This window comes from Lissotriton vulgaris, unplaced genomic scaffold, assembly GCF_964263255.1.
Source record: "Lissotriton vulgaris unplaced genomic scaffold, aLisVul1.2 SCAFFOLD_3993, whole genome shotgun sequence".
Classification (NCBI taxonomy): domain Eukaryota; kingdom Metazoa; phylum Chordata; class Amphibia; order Caudata; family Salamandridae; genus Lissotriton; species Lissotriton vulgaris.
The window spans coordinates 93,644-111,127 of NW_028253798.1; the positions used below are offsets into that span (position 1 = coordinate 93,644).

The 17,484-nt window shown below is 49.1% G+C and overlaps 1 protein-coding gene across 1 annotated transcript in view; it reads left to right on the forward strand.

Moving 5' to 3' along the window:
• LOC147660748 (dynein axonemal heavy chain 1-like) overlaps window positions 1-17,484 on the forward strand; it is a 154,108-nt gene that overhangs the window by 74,385 nt on the left and 62,239 nt on the right. The window contains exon 6 of the mRNA XM_086951484.1: window positions 4,418-4,553. Within this exon, the coding sequence (XP_086807610.1) occupies window positions 4,418-4,553 (136 nt within the window). The remainder of the gene's footprint in view (window positions 1-4,417; window positions 4,554-17,484) is intronic.

The following is a 17,484-nucleotide window of genomic DNA, read 5'->3' on the forward strand; positions in this document are numbered from 1 at the left end:
ATGTAAGCATAGATGGCCCAGACGAAGAGGATCAGTACTGTTATATTCCGGAACCACAGATTCCGGTAGTCAGAGCATGGACGCCGTTGGTCCTCCAAATTAACTCTCTCATGCTTGTGGCCTCTCTTAGGGCCTGCAATGGGAGGACCAAATCGGATAGGCCTGGCCGAATGACTTTCAACTGAGAAGGGCGAAACTCCATTCTGGACTATATCTTGGTGGAACCTAGGACCTGGGATAGGATTTCCAGATTCTTTCTAGGAAAGACAGCGATCATAACCCTCTTGTTATGACGCTTAAACCAGGGAGTCTGGGGTTATTTAACCCAAATTCTGAGCCTAACTCATTAGATCCACCGCTCATGTTAACCAACAACAGGCGTAGAGTCAAATGGCCACATATGCGGGGTTCGCCTAAAGAAACTTGCTAAAATATACCAAAGGGTCTTGCCTCACTTAAGAGATATGGGAGAGGCGGAGGTAATTGCCTTATACCCAGGATCAGAGGATAAGCCTCTGGGAATACATAAACAGTTAATCTTGGAACTCTCCGATGTGTTCCAGCAAGAAGGAAGCAAAAAGGTAAAACCAGTCTTGGTCCACCCATGGTACAATGCTAAATGCAGGAAAGCGAAAAAAGACTTGATACTTGCAGTAAAAATAAAGGACAAGACAAGGATAAAGCATTGTCTGCTTATGTATAAGCAGGTCACCCTAAAACAAAAGAAAGAGTGGGAAGCTGATAACTGGGAAGATCTCAGAATTGCACTTATGACCAAAGATTCAAAATCATTTTGGACAATTGTTAGTTGTGGGAGCGGAGAGGGCAAAATGGCAACGGAACCAAATATAGCCGCGACAGCCTGGGAAGCTCACTTCGGAGCTCTGTATGCACACTCGAGCAACGAAGGCCCTATATCTCCCATCCCAGGCCTCCTCCACGAGCATCGACTGGAGGGGATCTGTGAGATTACCTCCTTGGAGGTAGAGGCTGCTATTTTAAAACTAGTTCCCAACAAGGCGCCTGGCTTGGATAAACTACAGAGGGACTTATTTCGGTCCGAACAGGAAATATGGGTTCCATATCTACGTGTCCTTTTTAATGCCATACTAAAGGAATGGACCCTCCAGATACTTGGCGCAGTGCCGAAATAGTTCCTATTTTTAAAAAAGGCTGTCCTCTCAAACCGTCCAATTAAAGGCCCATTAGCCTGATTGACGTTATCCAAAAATTGATGGGACGAATCATTCTAGATAGAGTACAAAGTTGGATGGAGGAAAATGAGATCTTAACCCCCTATCAGGCTGGTTTTAGGTCGAGAACGTCGACTGTGGACCAGATTCAGGTCATATACTGGAAAACGGTAATCGTGGAGGGTGGCAGCCTCTACACGATTTTCGCTGATCTACACTCATCGTTTGACCTGGTCCCCAGGGACAAATTGTGGAGGGTACTATTCGAACTTGGGTTACCCTTATATCTCCTGAATGTACTGGTTAGGCTCCATACTGATACGTACGCGCAGGTTGGGTGTGGGAAGCATGGCGTATTGTCAGCCCGATTCCCTGTGAACCAGGTGGTGCGCCAGGGGTGTGTCCTGGCTCCCACCCTGTTCAGCCTATACATTAATGGGCTTATTAACCACCTCCATGGAGTTAAGGACACTGATGCCCCGAGGCTAGTTACAGGTAGAGTGCCCGCTTTGATGTTCGCGGACGACAATGTGTTGTTGTCCAAGACATCAACGGGCATTAAACGAACCTTGGATGGTTTTGCTGACTTTTGTGCAACTAGGGGCCTGGAGATAAAATTAGATAAAACTAAGTTTATGATTTTTAACCCTCCCAGGCAGGCACGTCCGAATCCCCTTCTGGGTGGAATCCCACTGGAACGGGTCAAGACCTTCGCATATTTGGGTATTACCTTGGGAGAACACTTGAAATGGGACACACCCAGTTAGCCAAGGCAGCACTTAAGTTAACTAAAGTAGTGGGGGGGATTCAGAAACTCCATTGAGGGTCTGAGTTCAAGCCCACTGCTCCTGTTATTGAAATTTATAACTTGCAGGCCAGATCGGTCGCTCTCTATGGGGCCGAACTGTGGGGGCAGCAAAAATCCACTAACCTTGCGAATGTAGAACATACATTTTAGAGGAATTTACTGGGTCTCCCAATGAGCACTCCACTTGTACCCCTTCGCATGGATCTAGGTCTACTCCCTATCGAGGAGGAAATGGCACTACTCCCGTTAATGTACTGGAGAAGACTATGGTCTGTGCCTGAACTCGTCTGCTATAAGAATGATTTCTGGGAAATTTGGGATGTTTTGAAAAGTAAGAACATCTCGTAGTTATCCCACATCAAGGCTACTAGTATCAAGATTGGCCTACAGGAACTTTGGAAAACTCCTGATGTAGCCTGCCCAGTGTTAGCTAAGGCCGATCTGGCTTCCCAGTTCAGAGATCATATTCTAGCAACCCTCCATGCGAGTTCTGAAAGGGGGAGACTGACTATTGAGTTTCCCCAAGTTAAAATAGAGTATAAAAAGGAAGAATGTTTAGATCTGATCTACCCTTCTCTAGCAAGAAAACTATATATGCAATTTAGGTTGGGTACTCTTCCACTAAGGGTGTTCACTTGCAAATGGGACAGCAATAAGAGCTCTGATTGCCCAGCCTGTGAACATCACTTGGAAAATGAAACTCACGTCCTTTTTTTCTGTCCAGCGTACCTAGCAGTACGCAAACGTTGGGTGATACATATTTGTAGAAATCTAGGCTTCCGCCAGTGTGTCCAAGCATTCAGGGTCCTAAAGTATGACACGCACCCTCCAATCATCTTTGCTGTCTCGCGTTTTTTGAATGGAATGTGGCACAGACGTAGGAAATTTATCCATGAAGCAATCGGGCACTAGGAACTATTCTGTTTTAAACTGTAATGAAATACTTCGATAAAGAACTAAAATGTTTAATCAGGTTTTAAGCTATTGGTTGAAGTTATAGTTTTAAAGTTCTATTTCTGTGTATTTTTATGATGTGTTTGAATTCGAATTTGTATTGGTATTTATTATTTTAATTGTTGCTACATATGTATTTTATCATGTACTTTTATGGTCCGTTGAGACCGAAATAAAGTTATCGAAGCAAGCAAAACAAAAAATAGTTAAGAGACTTTTTTATGAGATGGCTTCTGGGGTTCTTACCGAAATAATTTTAACAACAACTTTAAAACTTGTGATTTTGTGAAAACAGTCTTTAAGAAAAGGTAAACTCTTTCCTCCCTCACTCCCACTTTTTCCACATCTCTCTTCTTCTTTGCCTCTCATCTTTTTCCTCTCTTCCCCCTTCTCTCCCTATTCTCTACCCCTTTCCCCCACTTTCCTCCTCCCGGGCATGTGAACGTGAGTATGGATCCCTGTTTGCTTTTCCTCTATTAGTTTCTTTTTGTCATGTTATGTTTTTATGGACCCTCCCTCACCCCTCTGACAATTCTGTGTAGAGATGTGGACCCGCATGTCGTCCTTGATTTTGCTCCTCCTTGTCCTTCAAGGGGCCCTGCCTTGTGGGAAAACCACATACTGTGTACCTAGCGCTCTGTTTCATCTTGCACTGTGTTTTTTGTACAGTATTAGTGTTTTATACATGGTATTTTATGTTCCCTGTCCACCCTTTCCTTATCCACTGTTTTGTTTTAATCTTCCAATAAAGAATTGTGAAACAAAAACCCCTTCATGCCCAGTTGATCATATGAAAGTGAAGGAGCTGTATTTAATTTCCATAGTAATTCTGCAGTATTATGTTAAATTAATTTATACAGCATCAGTTTTACCATTAGTCTAGCATGATGCTTTAAACATCAGTGCCATTGTGCACTGATGTTTAAAGCGGCATTGGTACTAATACAAAACCAAAACAGTGCTGCTTTCTAAAAATATCTAAACATTCTTGCCTGTGCCCCTGCTTGAGTTCAATACAAGGTTTTTTACCCAGTCTCTGGCAAGCTGGAGTAAATATGTACGAGGGGAAGTACTTAGTCAGTTGAATCTCTTTAAGTTTCTCTTTTTTTTGATTAAACATTATTGACTTTTTCCTATGATGTCAACTAAGGAAAGAACCCCAGTCAGAGGGTGTTGACTGCGGCAAACGATTTTTAATTGCCCACCCTGCAATTGTGTGCCAGAGGCAAGGGCAAATAATGAAGGGAAAAGCAGTTAACAATGTCTAACGACCAACGTCAGATGGGCAAAAGGCCTAGTATTTCCCGAAACCCTAATCTTACCCTCACAAAAAAATAAAATGATGTCCACATTGTCGGTAGCTGAACCTAGAATTCAGACGAGCAGTAGAGGGTGCCAACTTTCGAAGCATTCCAATTGGATGGGTCAGGGGTACTGATTTAAATCTCTTCCTTGGTTATAGGGCAGAATATGAAAGCTTCCAGATTGAACTCGCTAAGAACTACGGAATTCCTGAGTGGCGAGAGGACATCAAAGGCATTCTGCTGAAGGCTGGATTGCAGGATATTCCCATCACTTTCCTCTTTACTGACACTCAGGTACTAATTACTTGTGCACCACCCTGTATTGCTGCTTTCCACTTCACTGAAATGTATGGGGCACTATCTAACTTATATAAGTTCTGCTGACTGAGCCCTTGCTGATATGTCCAGCCTTGCTTCCTATGAATGCTGTTAATGCTGACACAAGCAGATGTACTTTTCACATATTCCAGTCCCCACAAAGATAGTACTACTCTTTACATCAACTCTGACATTCAAATAGCTGCTGCACATCTCTACGACACACACAGAGTTTCCTCGAACCTATACACATGTACTGTCCTTCTGTCCGCAACTTTCATGTTTACTGCTAATCTGTGGTAAACCCTACATAGATTCCACAAGATCTTCCAAACATTCACAAAATAAATGCTTCTCACCTTCCATTCCAAACATAGCTGCAGTGCTAAATACTGTGAGATCTTAAGCTACTGATTACTTATTCCTGACTTGCCAAAGGGCACTGCTCACACCTCTAGGTACCTGAACATGTAACATCCCCCTTTAAACACAAATATCTGGGGGCGTGGCAAAGATGGCGGGCTGAGAGGACGCACTTGCCGAGAGCTCCCGAGCCCCTGGAAACCCTGCACCGCTCACAGCCGCTGATCTCCCCCAGATCGGGCGGCTACCACACCTGGTGATCCCCGTGGTGGTGCAGAGCAGTCGGTGAGCTCCAGTTGTCCCGCCGCGGCGGTGGTTCCGCTCGGGTGCCGACCGAGGCGGTGCCCGCTGAGAGACCTACGAGCAGCCCGAGAGCCGCGAGACTTTCGGGCTTTGTGTTCCGGCGAGGTGACCCAGCGACTGCGAGTGGCCTGCCGGCGTGCCCGTGACACGGCGCCTGGGTGGGTGCCGAAGCGGCCTTCGTCGACGGAGCGGAGCTGAATAGACGGTGGCAGCCGAGGCGTAGCCGACCTACGGCAACTACGCAAGACCGGGGCTCGAGAAGGCCTACCTCACGTGGCTGCTCCGGTTCCCCCCCCTGGCCGCAACGGAGTGAGGTCGTGCTTCCAGCGTGTTTGCACATCCCGGCGAGCCGGCCCTGGTTGCCTCGCGCCCTGCGAGCCTGCCCTTTGACTGAGCGCCCTGCATGTGTTCCCGTGACGGGGGTCGGCCTCGATTCCTGGGCGTTGGCCCCATTGCCTGTAACGGACGGCCATTTTGAAGAACTCGGTGCAGCCGCCCGGCCTCGACCGGGGCCTCTGGACTGCGGTGCTCCCTTACCAGTGACTGAGGGACCGGCCAACTTCTGCTGCTCAGCTGCCCCGGCCTACTCGCCGAGTTGTGGACGTCGGCGATTCCCACCTCTCCAGGATGTCGAATGCCAGGGGGCAGAGCAGAGGCGAGCGGACTTTGCCGGACATGTTGGGGCGCGGTGCCCTGCGCAGCGGCGGGGCCAGCCTGCCCCGAGCCCCCCGGCCAACTCCAGGGGCGCTGACGGCGGAGAGCCCCCCGTGACCCGGTCGTTCCTGGAGTCCCTGTTTAGCTCCTTGAGGGAGGATTTTCAGACTTTGAAGCAGGAGGTGGCCGGAGAGGTCCGAGAAGTCCGAAGAGAAGTGGACTCCCTGGGGGAGCGAGTTAACACTGTGGAGGCGGCTGGTCATTCTAGGGACGAGGAGATCACCCACTTGCAGCAAGAGGTCCTACGGCTGCGGGAACAACAGATCGAGTTACAGGCCCACGCCGAGGACCTTGAAAACCGGTCCAGGCGGAACAACATCAGGGTCCGGGGTGTTCCGTCCAACGAAGAGGGTGAGGACGTGGCCGCCTACCTGGGAGCCCTATTCCGCGAAATCCTGGGGGAGTCTGAGGACTTCCAGATACATATCGACAGGGCGCACAGGGTTGGCCGTCCTCGCAGGGCCTCGGCGCCCCCCCCCGGACATATTGGCCTTTTTGCCGGACTTCCCCTTGAAGGAGCGGATTCTCCGCGAGGCGCGGCGGCAGCAGCCTTTCCGCTTCAGAGATCACCCGGTGGCTCTATATCAGGACTTATCCACGATCACGTTGCAGAAGAGGAAAACATTTAAGATTGCCACAGACTTCCTTCGGGAGCACGAAACGCAGTATTCGTGGGGGCACCCCTTCCGATTGATTTTCCGGTGGAATGGAACATTGCATCAGCTTCGGTCCCTCCAGGATGTCTGCGGAGTATTGGGGATCACGGCTTCGGACACGGACACCCCGGCGCCTCGCCGCAGGCGAAGCACTCGAGACGGCTGGCAACAGGTCGGAGAGAGGCGATCCCCGCCACCTGTGAGGCCTGACTCGCCCACGATTCGAGCGGACATGTCGAGCGCCATCCAGGAGGCCTCCAGGGCGACGACGAACGGCGATGTGGCCTTGACGGCCTGAACTTACTCCGGGGGGAGTCTACATTAGCTTTTCACCATTGCAGGTGCGGGGGTTCTAGGGATAGGGGGGGCGGGGGTGCTGGTGGTGGTGGCTGGACGTCCACTTGATCGACTTTCCACGGCCTTGTCCGATAAGGACCGGTCTGGGACAATGACGCTTTTGAATGGCATGGGGAGCGGGGGGGAGGAAGGGGAGTTGTCGGGGAAAGTTTCGAGTTTGGGGGTTCGCTGGGGGGAGGGGGGTTGGGGGGAGTGTGGGGCTGGGTGTGCGGGGTTCTGGGGGGAGGGGGGGGTCCACACAGTTGGGGTGTTTTGGGGTTCGGGGACTGTACTGTGCCGTTGGGAAGTTTGCTTTCGCTGTGAGATGATGTTTCTTGCTGTGGCCTTTGAGTTTTGCCCGGTGGGCCTTGCCCGCCTTCATGAGCGTTTCTGGTGTTCCCCTCCGTGATGGCCCTTAAAGTTGTTACTCTGAATGTGAAGGGGCTGAATAATCCGGTTAAACGGCGGGCTGTCCTGTCCCTGTTAGAGAACTCCCAGGCCGACATCTGCCTACGGCAGGAGACCCACCTGCTGGCCAAGGATTGTTCCAGAATGCGCACCCCTAAGTTCCCCACGCAACTCTTTTCTTCCAGTGTCTCTAAAACAGCAGGTGTGGCGCTTTTGTTCTCGAGAGGGTTCAGAGGGGAGGTTTTGCAGAAGGTAGCGGAGCAGAAGGGGAGACTCCTGGCATATAGGATTGAGGTGGGGGCTTGGTGTTTACTGTAGGCTCCATATACGGCCCCAATGACCGTCAGGACCAATTTCTGCACAGGGCGCTGGAAGACGTGGCATCCACTCCTGACAGGCACATTGTACTGGGGGGGGACTTGAATGTGGTTTTTGATGCGACTCTGGACAGGTCTGTGCAGCGACGCCACCAGTTGGGGGAGCTTTCGGGCTCGGTTCGTACCCGACTGGAGGAGCTTGATATGCACGACATGTGGCACCGCCTCCACCCCGCGACTCGTGCATATTCCTATTTCTCCCATGCCCACAAGTCCTACGCGAGGCTGGATCATCTTCTAGTGACGGGCCCGATGTTCGAACTGGCCTCGAATGCCGACATGGGGGTCCTCTCTCTCTCCGACCATGCACCGGTGGAGGGCACCTTCCGTCTACCTCCAGTGGCTCGTCCGAGGGGGGTCTGGCGTCTTAGGGATACGTTACTGCACAGGTGGTCGACGGTGCAACAGATCCGCGTGGCCATAACGGACTTTCAACGTGTAAACGACAACGGCGACACTACCCGCGCGACGCAATGGGCTGCCCTGAAGGCTTTGCTCCTTGGCGAATTTATCGCTATCTCCTCGGCGGAGAACAAAGATCGCCAGCTCAAAAGGGACGAGCTTACTCGACGGGTGCGGGAGCTGGAACAGGTACATCACAGAACGGGCGCCCCCGAGTCTGGAGGCAATTGAAGGCCGCCAGGAAACTCCTGTCCGCTCTTGACACAGACAGAGCGGAGTACGCGGTGCTTCGCCTGAAGCACAAGTATTACACCGGTGGGGACAGGTGCGGCCGGCTCCTGGCGCACAAGCTCAGGGTGCAACACCAACAGCACCGGGTGAAGGAGTTAGCTACCCCTACCGGGGGGTTGGTCACGGAGGACGGGCAGATCGCAGAAGTTTTCCGCAACTACTACGCTGACCTCTACGCTGGCGAGGCCCCCTCCGCACGGGCTGAAACGGACTATCTAGACTCGGTGTCGCTCCCGTCGCTGACGCCGGATCAGGCCCAATATCTGGAGCGGGAGATCCGGATTGAGGAGGTGGTTACGGCGATCTCCCGGCTCAAGACTGGTAAGGCCCCGGGACCTGATGGTTTTATCCCTCTCTTCTACAAGACCTTCTGCCAGGAGCTTGCGCCTCTTTTGACGCGTCTTTTTAATACATTCTCGGAGCCGGGTGCCATTCCCCCTGAATTTCTTCAGGCTACGGTCTCTGTGATCCCGAAACCGGGCAAGGATCGGACTGCCTGCGGGTCCTACCGCCCAATCTCACTTTTGAACACAGACCTGAAGGTTTTCACTAGCATTCTGGTGGCATGTCTGGCGCTTCATCTCCCGGGCATGGTCGACTCGGATCAGGCCGGCTTTGTACCAGGCAGGCAGACTGTGGACAACACGAAGAGAGTGACTCATATCCTTGAGACTGCCTCGAGGATCCCCGGGGAACGCATGCTCCTCCCCATTGACGCGGAAAAGGCGTTTGACAGGGTGCACTGGCCTTATTTGGAGAAGGTCCTGGGCAAGTTTGGGGTCGGCGAGAAGTTCCGGCACCTGATTTTCAACTGCTACTGTTTCCCATCTGCTGTAGTCCGGGTGAACGGGGGCAGCTCTCGGCACTTTCCAATAGAGCGTGGTACAAGACAGGGGTGCCCGCTGTCCCCTCTGCTCTTCGCTCTCTATATGGAGCCGTTCGCTCAAAGGGTCCGCCAGAACCCCGACATCATAGGGGTCCGGATGGGAGAGTTCCATCATGCTCTCAGCCTCTATGCGGACGATGTCATACTGACACTCGACGACCTGCGGAGGTCCCTGCCTGCATGTGTCGCGGAGCTGGACCTCTTTGCTACGGTGGCGGGCTTCAAGGTGAACCTTGGGAAGTCTGCGGCCCTTGATATCTCGCTGACTAGCGCCACCAGAGCTGACCTGCAGAGGCTTTTCCCCTTGAGCTGGTCTGGGGACCGGATTCCGTATTCGGGGATCCTTTTGGCACCCTCACCCCCCGCGATGGTCACAGCCAATTACACAGCTTTGAGTGCAAAGATCAAGGAGGAATTGGCCCGCTGGGACAGGGGCACGTTGTCGCTGTTGGGCAGGGTGGCCGCAGTGAAGATGACCCTCCTGCCACAGGTCCTGTACCTGTTCAGGGCGCTCCCGCTACAGCCCCCCAAAGGATGGCTCGCGGAGACTCAGTCGGCCATCGCACGTTTTGTGTGGCAGGGCCGCAGGCCTCGGATCAAACGGACCATAGCTACACTGGCGCCGGAGTCTGGTGGACTTGGGATACCAGACCTGCAGAAGTATTTTCAGGCCGCCCAATTGCGCTATTTGGTGGAGTGGAGTCGGTGGGAATCGGATAAACACTGGCTGTTTCAGGACCAGGCGGTAGCAGGCAGAACGCTACAAGAGGTGCCTTTCCTGAGAAGGGCCCATCGGCCCCCTAACCTTTATGCCTCCTTTGTGACGCGGGTCCCGCTTCGTGTGTGGGACTCTGTGGCTACCAAGCACGAACTCACTACCTTTCCCTCTCCCTTCACGCCACTGATTGGTAACCCAGACTTTGGCCCGGGTATGGAGCCTGGAGCCTATGATCGCTGGCGGGCGGCCCGATGTTTCACTTTATATCATCTATATGGCCCAGAGGGTGTCGTTCCCTTCCAGGACTTGCGTCAGGATTATGGCCTCCCCGAGACGGAGCGTATGCGGTATATGCAGGCACGTCACTGGGCGCTACAGCCTCAAGTGCGCGCGACGGCAGACCGGACGATCACAGCGTATGAGCGCTGGCTAGTGACTCGCTCGTCGGACGCCAAGCTCATCTCTGACTTATATAAGATGCTGCAACCCCCCCCTTTCACATCTACAACCCGGGTAGGGAGAGGTGGGAACGGGAGCTTGGTCGAGCGCTGAACCATACTGAATGGGACCACATCTCCTACCGAGCGCGCCACTCCGCCTATCACACCGGGCTCACAGAGACCTTCACCAAAATCACAACCTATTGGTATCGCACTCCTGAGAAATTACATGAGATGGACCGCTCAATACCTGGGACATGCAGGCGCAACTGTGGTCAGACTGGCACACTTACTCATATATTGTGGGACTGTCCCCTTCTGGTTCCTTACTGGGAGGAGGTCCTCAATAAGGTTGACAAATGCTTTGGGATAGAACTACCCCGTCTCCCTGCATATGTCCTACTGGGTTTGCCGAATGGATTGATGTACCCTCTCAGATCTAAAAGGGGTAGACAGACAGCGATAGCTTTGGGGTCAGCAGTACAGAACATACTCATTCACTGGCGCTCCGCCACGCTCCCCACTGTTGTCGGCTGGCTGCACAGATTGTGGCTTGTCCTTGGCATGGAGAAGCTGTCCCTAGTGGTGGCGGGGGACGTAGACGCTTTTGAGGAGCTGTGGGCACCTTTCCATAATTTGTTATGCTCAGAATTCAAAGAAATCACTTGCCCTAGGTATCTTAGACTGTTGCGGCTGACATCGCCGCCAGACCCGCCTGTTTAATCGGCCCAAGCTGGCAACTGGTAGTGGGGGTAGACAATAAGTTGCCACAGGGGAAGAGCGAGTGGTTGACGGCACAGTACAGGGGGTGGGGGAGGGGGTTTGGGGGTTGGGGGGTTGTTGGCTGGGTCGGAGGAGGGGCAGGGTTGTTCCCCCTTTTTCCTTTTTCCCTTTTTCCCCTTTTGTTTTCGCCCACAGGTGCGCGAGCTGTGAGAGCCAGGCACGACTGTGCCCACCGTGTCGAAAGGACTGCTTTTATGTATCTAATGTACCATGCGCACTGATTCTGAGAGGCACCTGTGGTTCTATGTTTGTTTTGTTGTTTCTTTCCTCACCCTGCTTCAATAAAATACTTTAAACCTAAACACAAATATCTAGTAGAACATGTTAGATAGTCTTTAACAGGCTCGCCTTCAAACTTGGGCACTAGAATTGTTATGAGCCCAGCTTTAGTACTGCACCAAAATTGTTACTATTTTGGGTGAATCATTACTTTTCCAGTGGAACAAATTGTAAACTAATACAAATCTGTTAAAACATACCACTTTCCTTGATCTAGTTTCAAGTAGACTCCACACCTCTCCACTCTCCTCATTTGTATTTGGGACTGAATACCGGCCATATCTGCCTTGCTTTGCCTTCCTGGCTCAGACCTACCCGCCCTGTTCTGCAAGTCCTCCCGCCGCCGCTTTCTCCACACTAGCGGCCGCTGAGCGGAGGACTCCCTATCCCAGCATCCTTTGCGGCGGCGCACCCTGAAGCCGTCATCAGAGCGCCCGGAGGCGCATTAAAGATCCTGCAGCCCCGGTGGAAGCGGGCTCTCCTCATTTGTATTTGGGACTGAATACCGGCCATATCTGCCTTGCTTTGCCTTTCTGGCTCAGATCTACCCACCCTGTTCTGCGAGTCCTCCCGCCGCATCGCTTTCTCCACACTAGCGGCCGCTGAGGGTAGGACTCGCTATCCCAGCATCCTTTGCAGCGGCGCACCCTGACGCCGTCATCAGAGCGCCCGGAGGCGCATTAAAGATCCTGCAGCCCCCGCGTCCCGGGAAACGCGCGCGGGACTGCCCCGGGCTAAGCCCGGGCAAAGGGCGGGCCGTCTGTGGCCGTCAGGGGCCAGAAGAGGCCGGGCCAGGCTTACCCTCTTATCTCTATGCCAGGACTCTTTGAACTGCATTCCAGTAAGCCGATTTTTACTGCAACATTTCCCATATTTGAGTTTATCTTTTGTAAATGCTGCTTAATCACCTAACTGCTTGTTGCTAATGTAGTGGTCTTTACCGGCTTTAACTATATTTGTATAAACACCGGCACGCACCATGACTTCGCGCGTGCCCAAAGAAAAATCTTCACTAACAGGAGGGCCTAAAAGAGGAACACTAGATAATTATATCACCAGGGCTACTTCAGACATGGACAGAGAAATCGCGCTGGCTGAGCGTCGCGTAGAGCGACGTCCTTCTGTCAATCTTCTGAAAATATAAATGTCCTCCTTCGGGTCCAACACAATTAGTCACCCCATCCCAAAATAGCAAACAAACAGAAAATGAGGGGAACGACTTATCGAGAAACAATAGTATCCCACTGATCTTCCAAGATAGAACTTCTACAACTGAGATAAACGGCTAATTATATACAAACGTCTGAGCTTCCCCCTCAAATTCGTTACTTGAGATGGAAGTATTAGTAGAGACGCTCTCACCCACACTAGAGACCCCCCAAAAAGAGAACCAACGCTGCAAGAATCAAACACGAGCCCAAGGCCCACCATCAAAAAAAAGAAGGAAGAGGGGTGGGGATAGACATGTAAGTAAACGTGCAAAAATATGTACACCTTCAATAGATTTAACTAAGAAGCAAGCCACGAGAGATTTATTACCTGGTCCTAAAAACCTATTTCAGAAGGGCTCTTCCTTAGAAGGACTAAAGGAAATTATGGAACACCTCCTAAAATCCCTCTAATAGAGAGAGGTAAGAGGCTGGGAGACCAAATGACTCACTTACTGGAAACTTCCCATTTAAATGAAGAGGCTTTAAAGCAACTTGCTTCTCAGAAAAAGCAAACTGTGTCCAAGTGTCCCACACCAAGAACAACAAAGTCCCGTGGGGAATGCCACCCACAAAAACCAGGGCTCACTCAGACTGCTCCTGTTAGATCGGAGCTGCCTCGACAGCCACGCAGAGAGAAAACTTTAATAGGACACCCACATTTTCCTAATACAAAAAATACAGTACCAACGAAGCTACCATCATCACATATGGCCCAAAATAATAGAGGACACTATACAGATTTACCCCCTGAAGCAGCCAATTATGTCATTATTTTAACCGGAGTCCCACCTTTGGCCGAAGGCAGGACGGAACCCCATGCCAACCTTAAAAATAAAGTCATACATTGGCTGTGTACTAACAGACCCCTCCCTTCACACATGAATGGAGATATAGTGTCTGTGAGACAATCCAATTGGGTTGGTCCCCGACCAAAAGATATCGAGGGGGATGTTGTGATAATTAACTTTAGGGACCATAGAGTTGTTACTCATATTACTGACTGGTTCCCAGGGAGAGCTGAAGGCGGCATTTCATCCCGCAATTTGAGCTATTTCTATCCTAAAGCTCTGCTGATCACCCCAAATTTTCCATCATTTCCAAAACGATTTAACATTTCACACTCCCCCAGTTGTAACACTCAAAATTTAACATTGAGACCTGGCATCACTAAACGTCCGCCATTCTTCCCTCTCAAACGTACTACCAATAACTCCTCTTTCTAGCAGGCACCACCATACAAATTACAACGCGCGTTGGAATATCCCTTTGTATAATCCATTTGAACCACTGTCAAGTCTAGAGGACTTGGATTGACAGCCGATGGCCATACAGGGCCCCCACCAATTAGCCCTTCCCCTGGGGAATTTAGAAAAACCAAATGGACGTGGGGGTAAAATCTTATCTGATACACCTAGTAATAATATTATTGCATCCGGTGAACCTAACGAAACTATCGAAATAGGAAGGTTTCTTCCCACGTATCATGGGGAACCCAACTATACGATCACCGGACACCAGGGTATCTTCGGACCTTTTATATATTGCTCCACCTTCCACCCTTAGGGAAGGGGTAATTAGAGACTTTGTGATACACAATGTACCAAATACTCTTACTATGTCCCACTCAGTTCTGTCCTGGAACGTGGCAGGCCTGGCAAATAAACTTGCTCAACAGTCTTGGCGGGATCTGGTTGATAAATATACCATCTTGTGTCTACAGGAATCTTGGGCCATAGATCCTGCACATCTACTGGGGTGCCGGACTTTTCACTCTTCAGCTTTACCATCCCCTCATGGTAGAAACAGTGGGGGGTTTATGTATATATCTCAGTAATGTGAGCGGGCTTACTGTTTTAAAACACTTTTTGACTGAAAATTATCAGATTATAACCCTTAGATGGGGCACCTCTGCTAATATGATCGTAATCAATTTTTATAATAATGCCTCTACCGATTACTTGGATAGAGTTACAAACAATCTGTTCTGTGATGTTTCCTCTATAAAGGAAAGAATAGGAGGGGATTTTTTCCTGGCCTGGGTAGGTGATTTTAACTGCAACATTTGTCATGGCGGCCCGAAGGACTTGTGCGGCCTCGGAAACCCTTCTGACGACAATCCGAGTCACTTTGCCCATTCAAGGCAGGGTGACATCTTAAATATTATTTCTTCAAAAAAGATCTGAAAAATTCAGATCCAGAGAACCTGACTAACTACTGGAACATGACACCTTTAGGTCTGTTGCAGAAACAGGGAAAGAAAACTTTTTCTTTATAGTCCCCTCACTCACCGGAGTTTCCTCACGGTGACATGCTTCATCATTGGGGCTTCTCAACCCTCTACGGGTTGAGGCGTGCTACGACTATCGCAATTGCGTAGGAGCACTTTTTTTATGAAGACTATGTGTCGTGTAATGTGAGAGAAAGGGGAAAATGAAGTGGAGTGAAAAAAAATTAAAAATATTCTACTAGTGAGCTAAACTAACTTTATTCAGTCTCCTAGTGGATATATTAAAAATGGGGTGGTTTACTAGGTAAACCGGTTCTATTATGGAACACAGTGCCTAGTAAAAGTGTCAACTAGTTTCGAGCTGTACCCCACAGCTCTACTTCAGGACTACAACAGGGTCCAGCCCTGTGAGTACCACTCCAAAACAAAAAGTGTAAAGTATGCCTATATTAATTTATGAATATACATACTCTTTTCTTGCAATTCAATGGCATATCTGAAAAGAAAAATACTTTCAATGTTATAGGTTCAATGTTCATTTGTCAAGTGGAGTTATCAGAATTAAAAGTGACATTTCATATTAAATGGTGTCTAAATGACCTTCTTAGTGATAGTATAGTGAACATCTTCACCCATTTCACATACACACTTTTCAGAACCGAGTGGTCCCTTCATCTGAAATAATCAGAAACAAGTATGGGTTCTAGAATATTCTAGAACCCATACTTGTTTCTGATTATTTCATCTTTCAGGTAATTACGGGGACATATGATTTTCCCGCGATTGACCATGAGGTTCAGTGAAACCTTAGAAAAAGTATGAATTTTTCCTTTTTTGTTTGTTTCGTCCGTTATGTTTTGTGTTGGACCCACAGACCAGGTCACATGTGTGCTGTTTATATTGATGTATAGTCACAGGCAATTCACGAAGGGTGCTCCTTCAGATGAAGGGACCACTCGGTTCTGAAAAGTGTGTATGTGAAATGGGTGAAGATGTTCACTATACTATCACTAAGAAGGTCATTTAGACACCATTTAATATTAAATGTCACTTTTAATTCTGATAACTCCACTTGACAAATGAACATTGAACCTATAACATTGAAAGTATTTTTCTTTTCAGATATGCCATTGAATTGCAAGAAAAGAGTATGTATATTCATAAATTAATATAGGCATACTTTACACTTTTTGTTTTGGAGTGGTACTCACAGGGCTGGACCCTGTTGTAGTCCTGAAGAAGAGCTGTGGGGTACAGCTCGAAACTAGTTGACACTTTTACTAGGCACTGTGTTCCATAATAGAACCGGTTTACCTAGTAAACCACCCCATTTTTAATATATCCACTAGGAGCCTGAATAAAGTTAGTTTAGCTCACTAGCAGGATATTTTTAAATTTTTTTTCACTCCACTTCATTTTCCCCTTTCTCTCACATTACACGACACATAATCTTCATAAAAAAAGTGCTCCTACGCAATTGCGATAGTCGTAGCACGCCTCAACCCGTAGAGGGTTGAGAAGCCCCAATGATGAAGCATGTCACCGTGAGGAAACTCCGGTGAGTGAGGGGACAATAAAGAAAAAGTTTTCTTTCCCTGTTTCTGCAACAGACCTAAAGGTGTCATGTTCCAGTAGTTAGTCAGGTTCTCTGGATCTGAATTTTTCAGATCTTTTTTGAATAAGTATTGCTGTGGAGGGCGAACCTGGCTGATCTCTCCCTCTACCTCCCCCTGTTTTGTATTTCATCTGACATCTTAAATAACCTGTTCTATTTTAATCTCACCTACATAAATGAGTTATGCTCGCCAATAATAGAGTTCCAGCCAACCTACCATGGCAGAGGGTGTAACTCTATAACTGACTTTACCCTCTTTTCCAGTACGCATGCATATTTAATAACCTCATGGGAGACGATAGACGTTATTTATGGAGATCACTATCCAATTTCCTTCTCTATAAAAAAAGGTTGAACTAGAGCGGTCCCGGAGGGAAAAATTACCCTACACCAACAACCGATCACCCTTGCACGTAAAAACGGTTACACCCTTAAATGGGATAAGGTTGACCCTGCGTGTCTATTAACAAACCTATTATCTAAAATGAGGAAGGAAATCCACACTTGCCTCTCCCCTAGTGATGACCCCTCAAAAATGTTGGATTCCTTTACCAAAATCCAATTAACCTTAAAACATCTATTGACTAGATACCATCACCCAGATTCGCATCACCAATCTGGTTGGTCCGATCATAATTGCACTACTGCATTAAAATCTTTAAAAAAGGCCCTCCATGCTACTCCTAGATCCCTGTCTGAGATTCGAGAAGCCAGACATTTTTATCGTCTGGTTATAAAAAACAGGGAGAAATCACTAAAACAAGCAGCAGGCCTTAATTATTGCCTCTAAAAATAGGGATTCAACTTTATTCTGGAAGGTGGTTAATGACCCTATCTTCCGTGATAAAAACAATATAGCGATGATAGATATTGCTATAACTGGTGAAGCTTGGGTCAC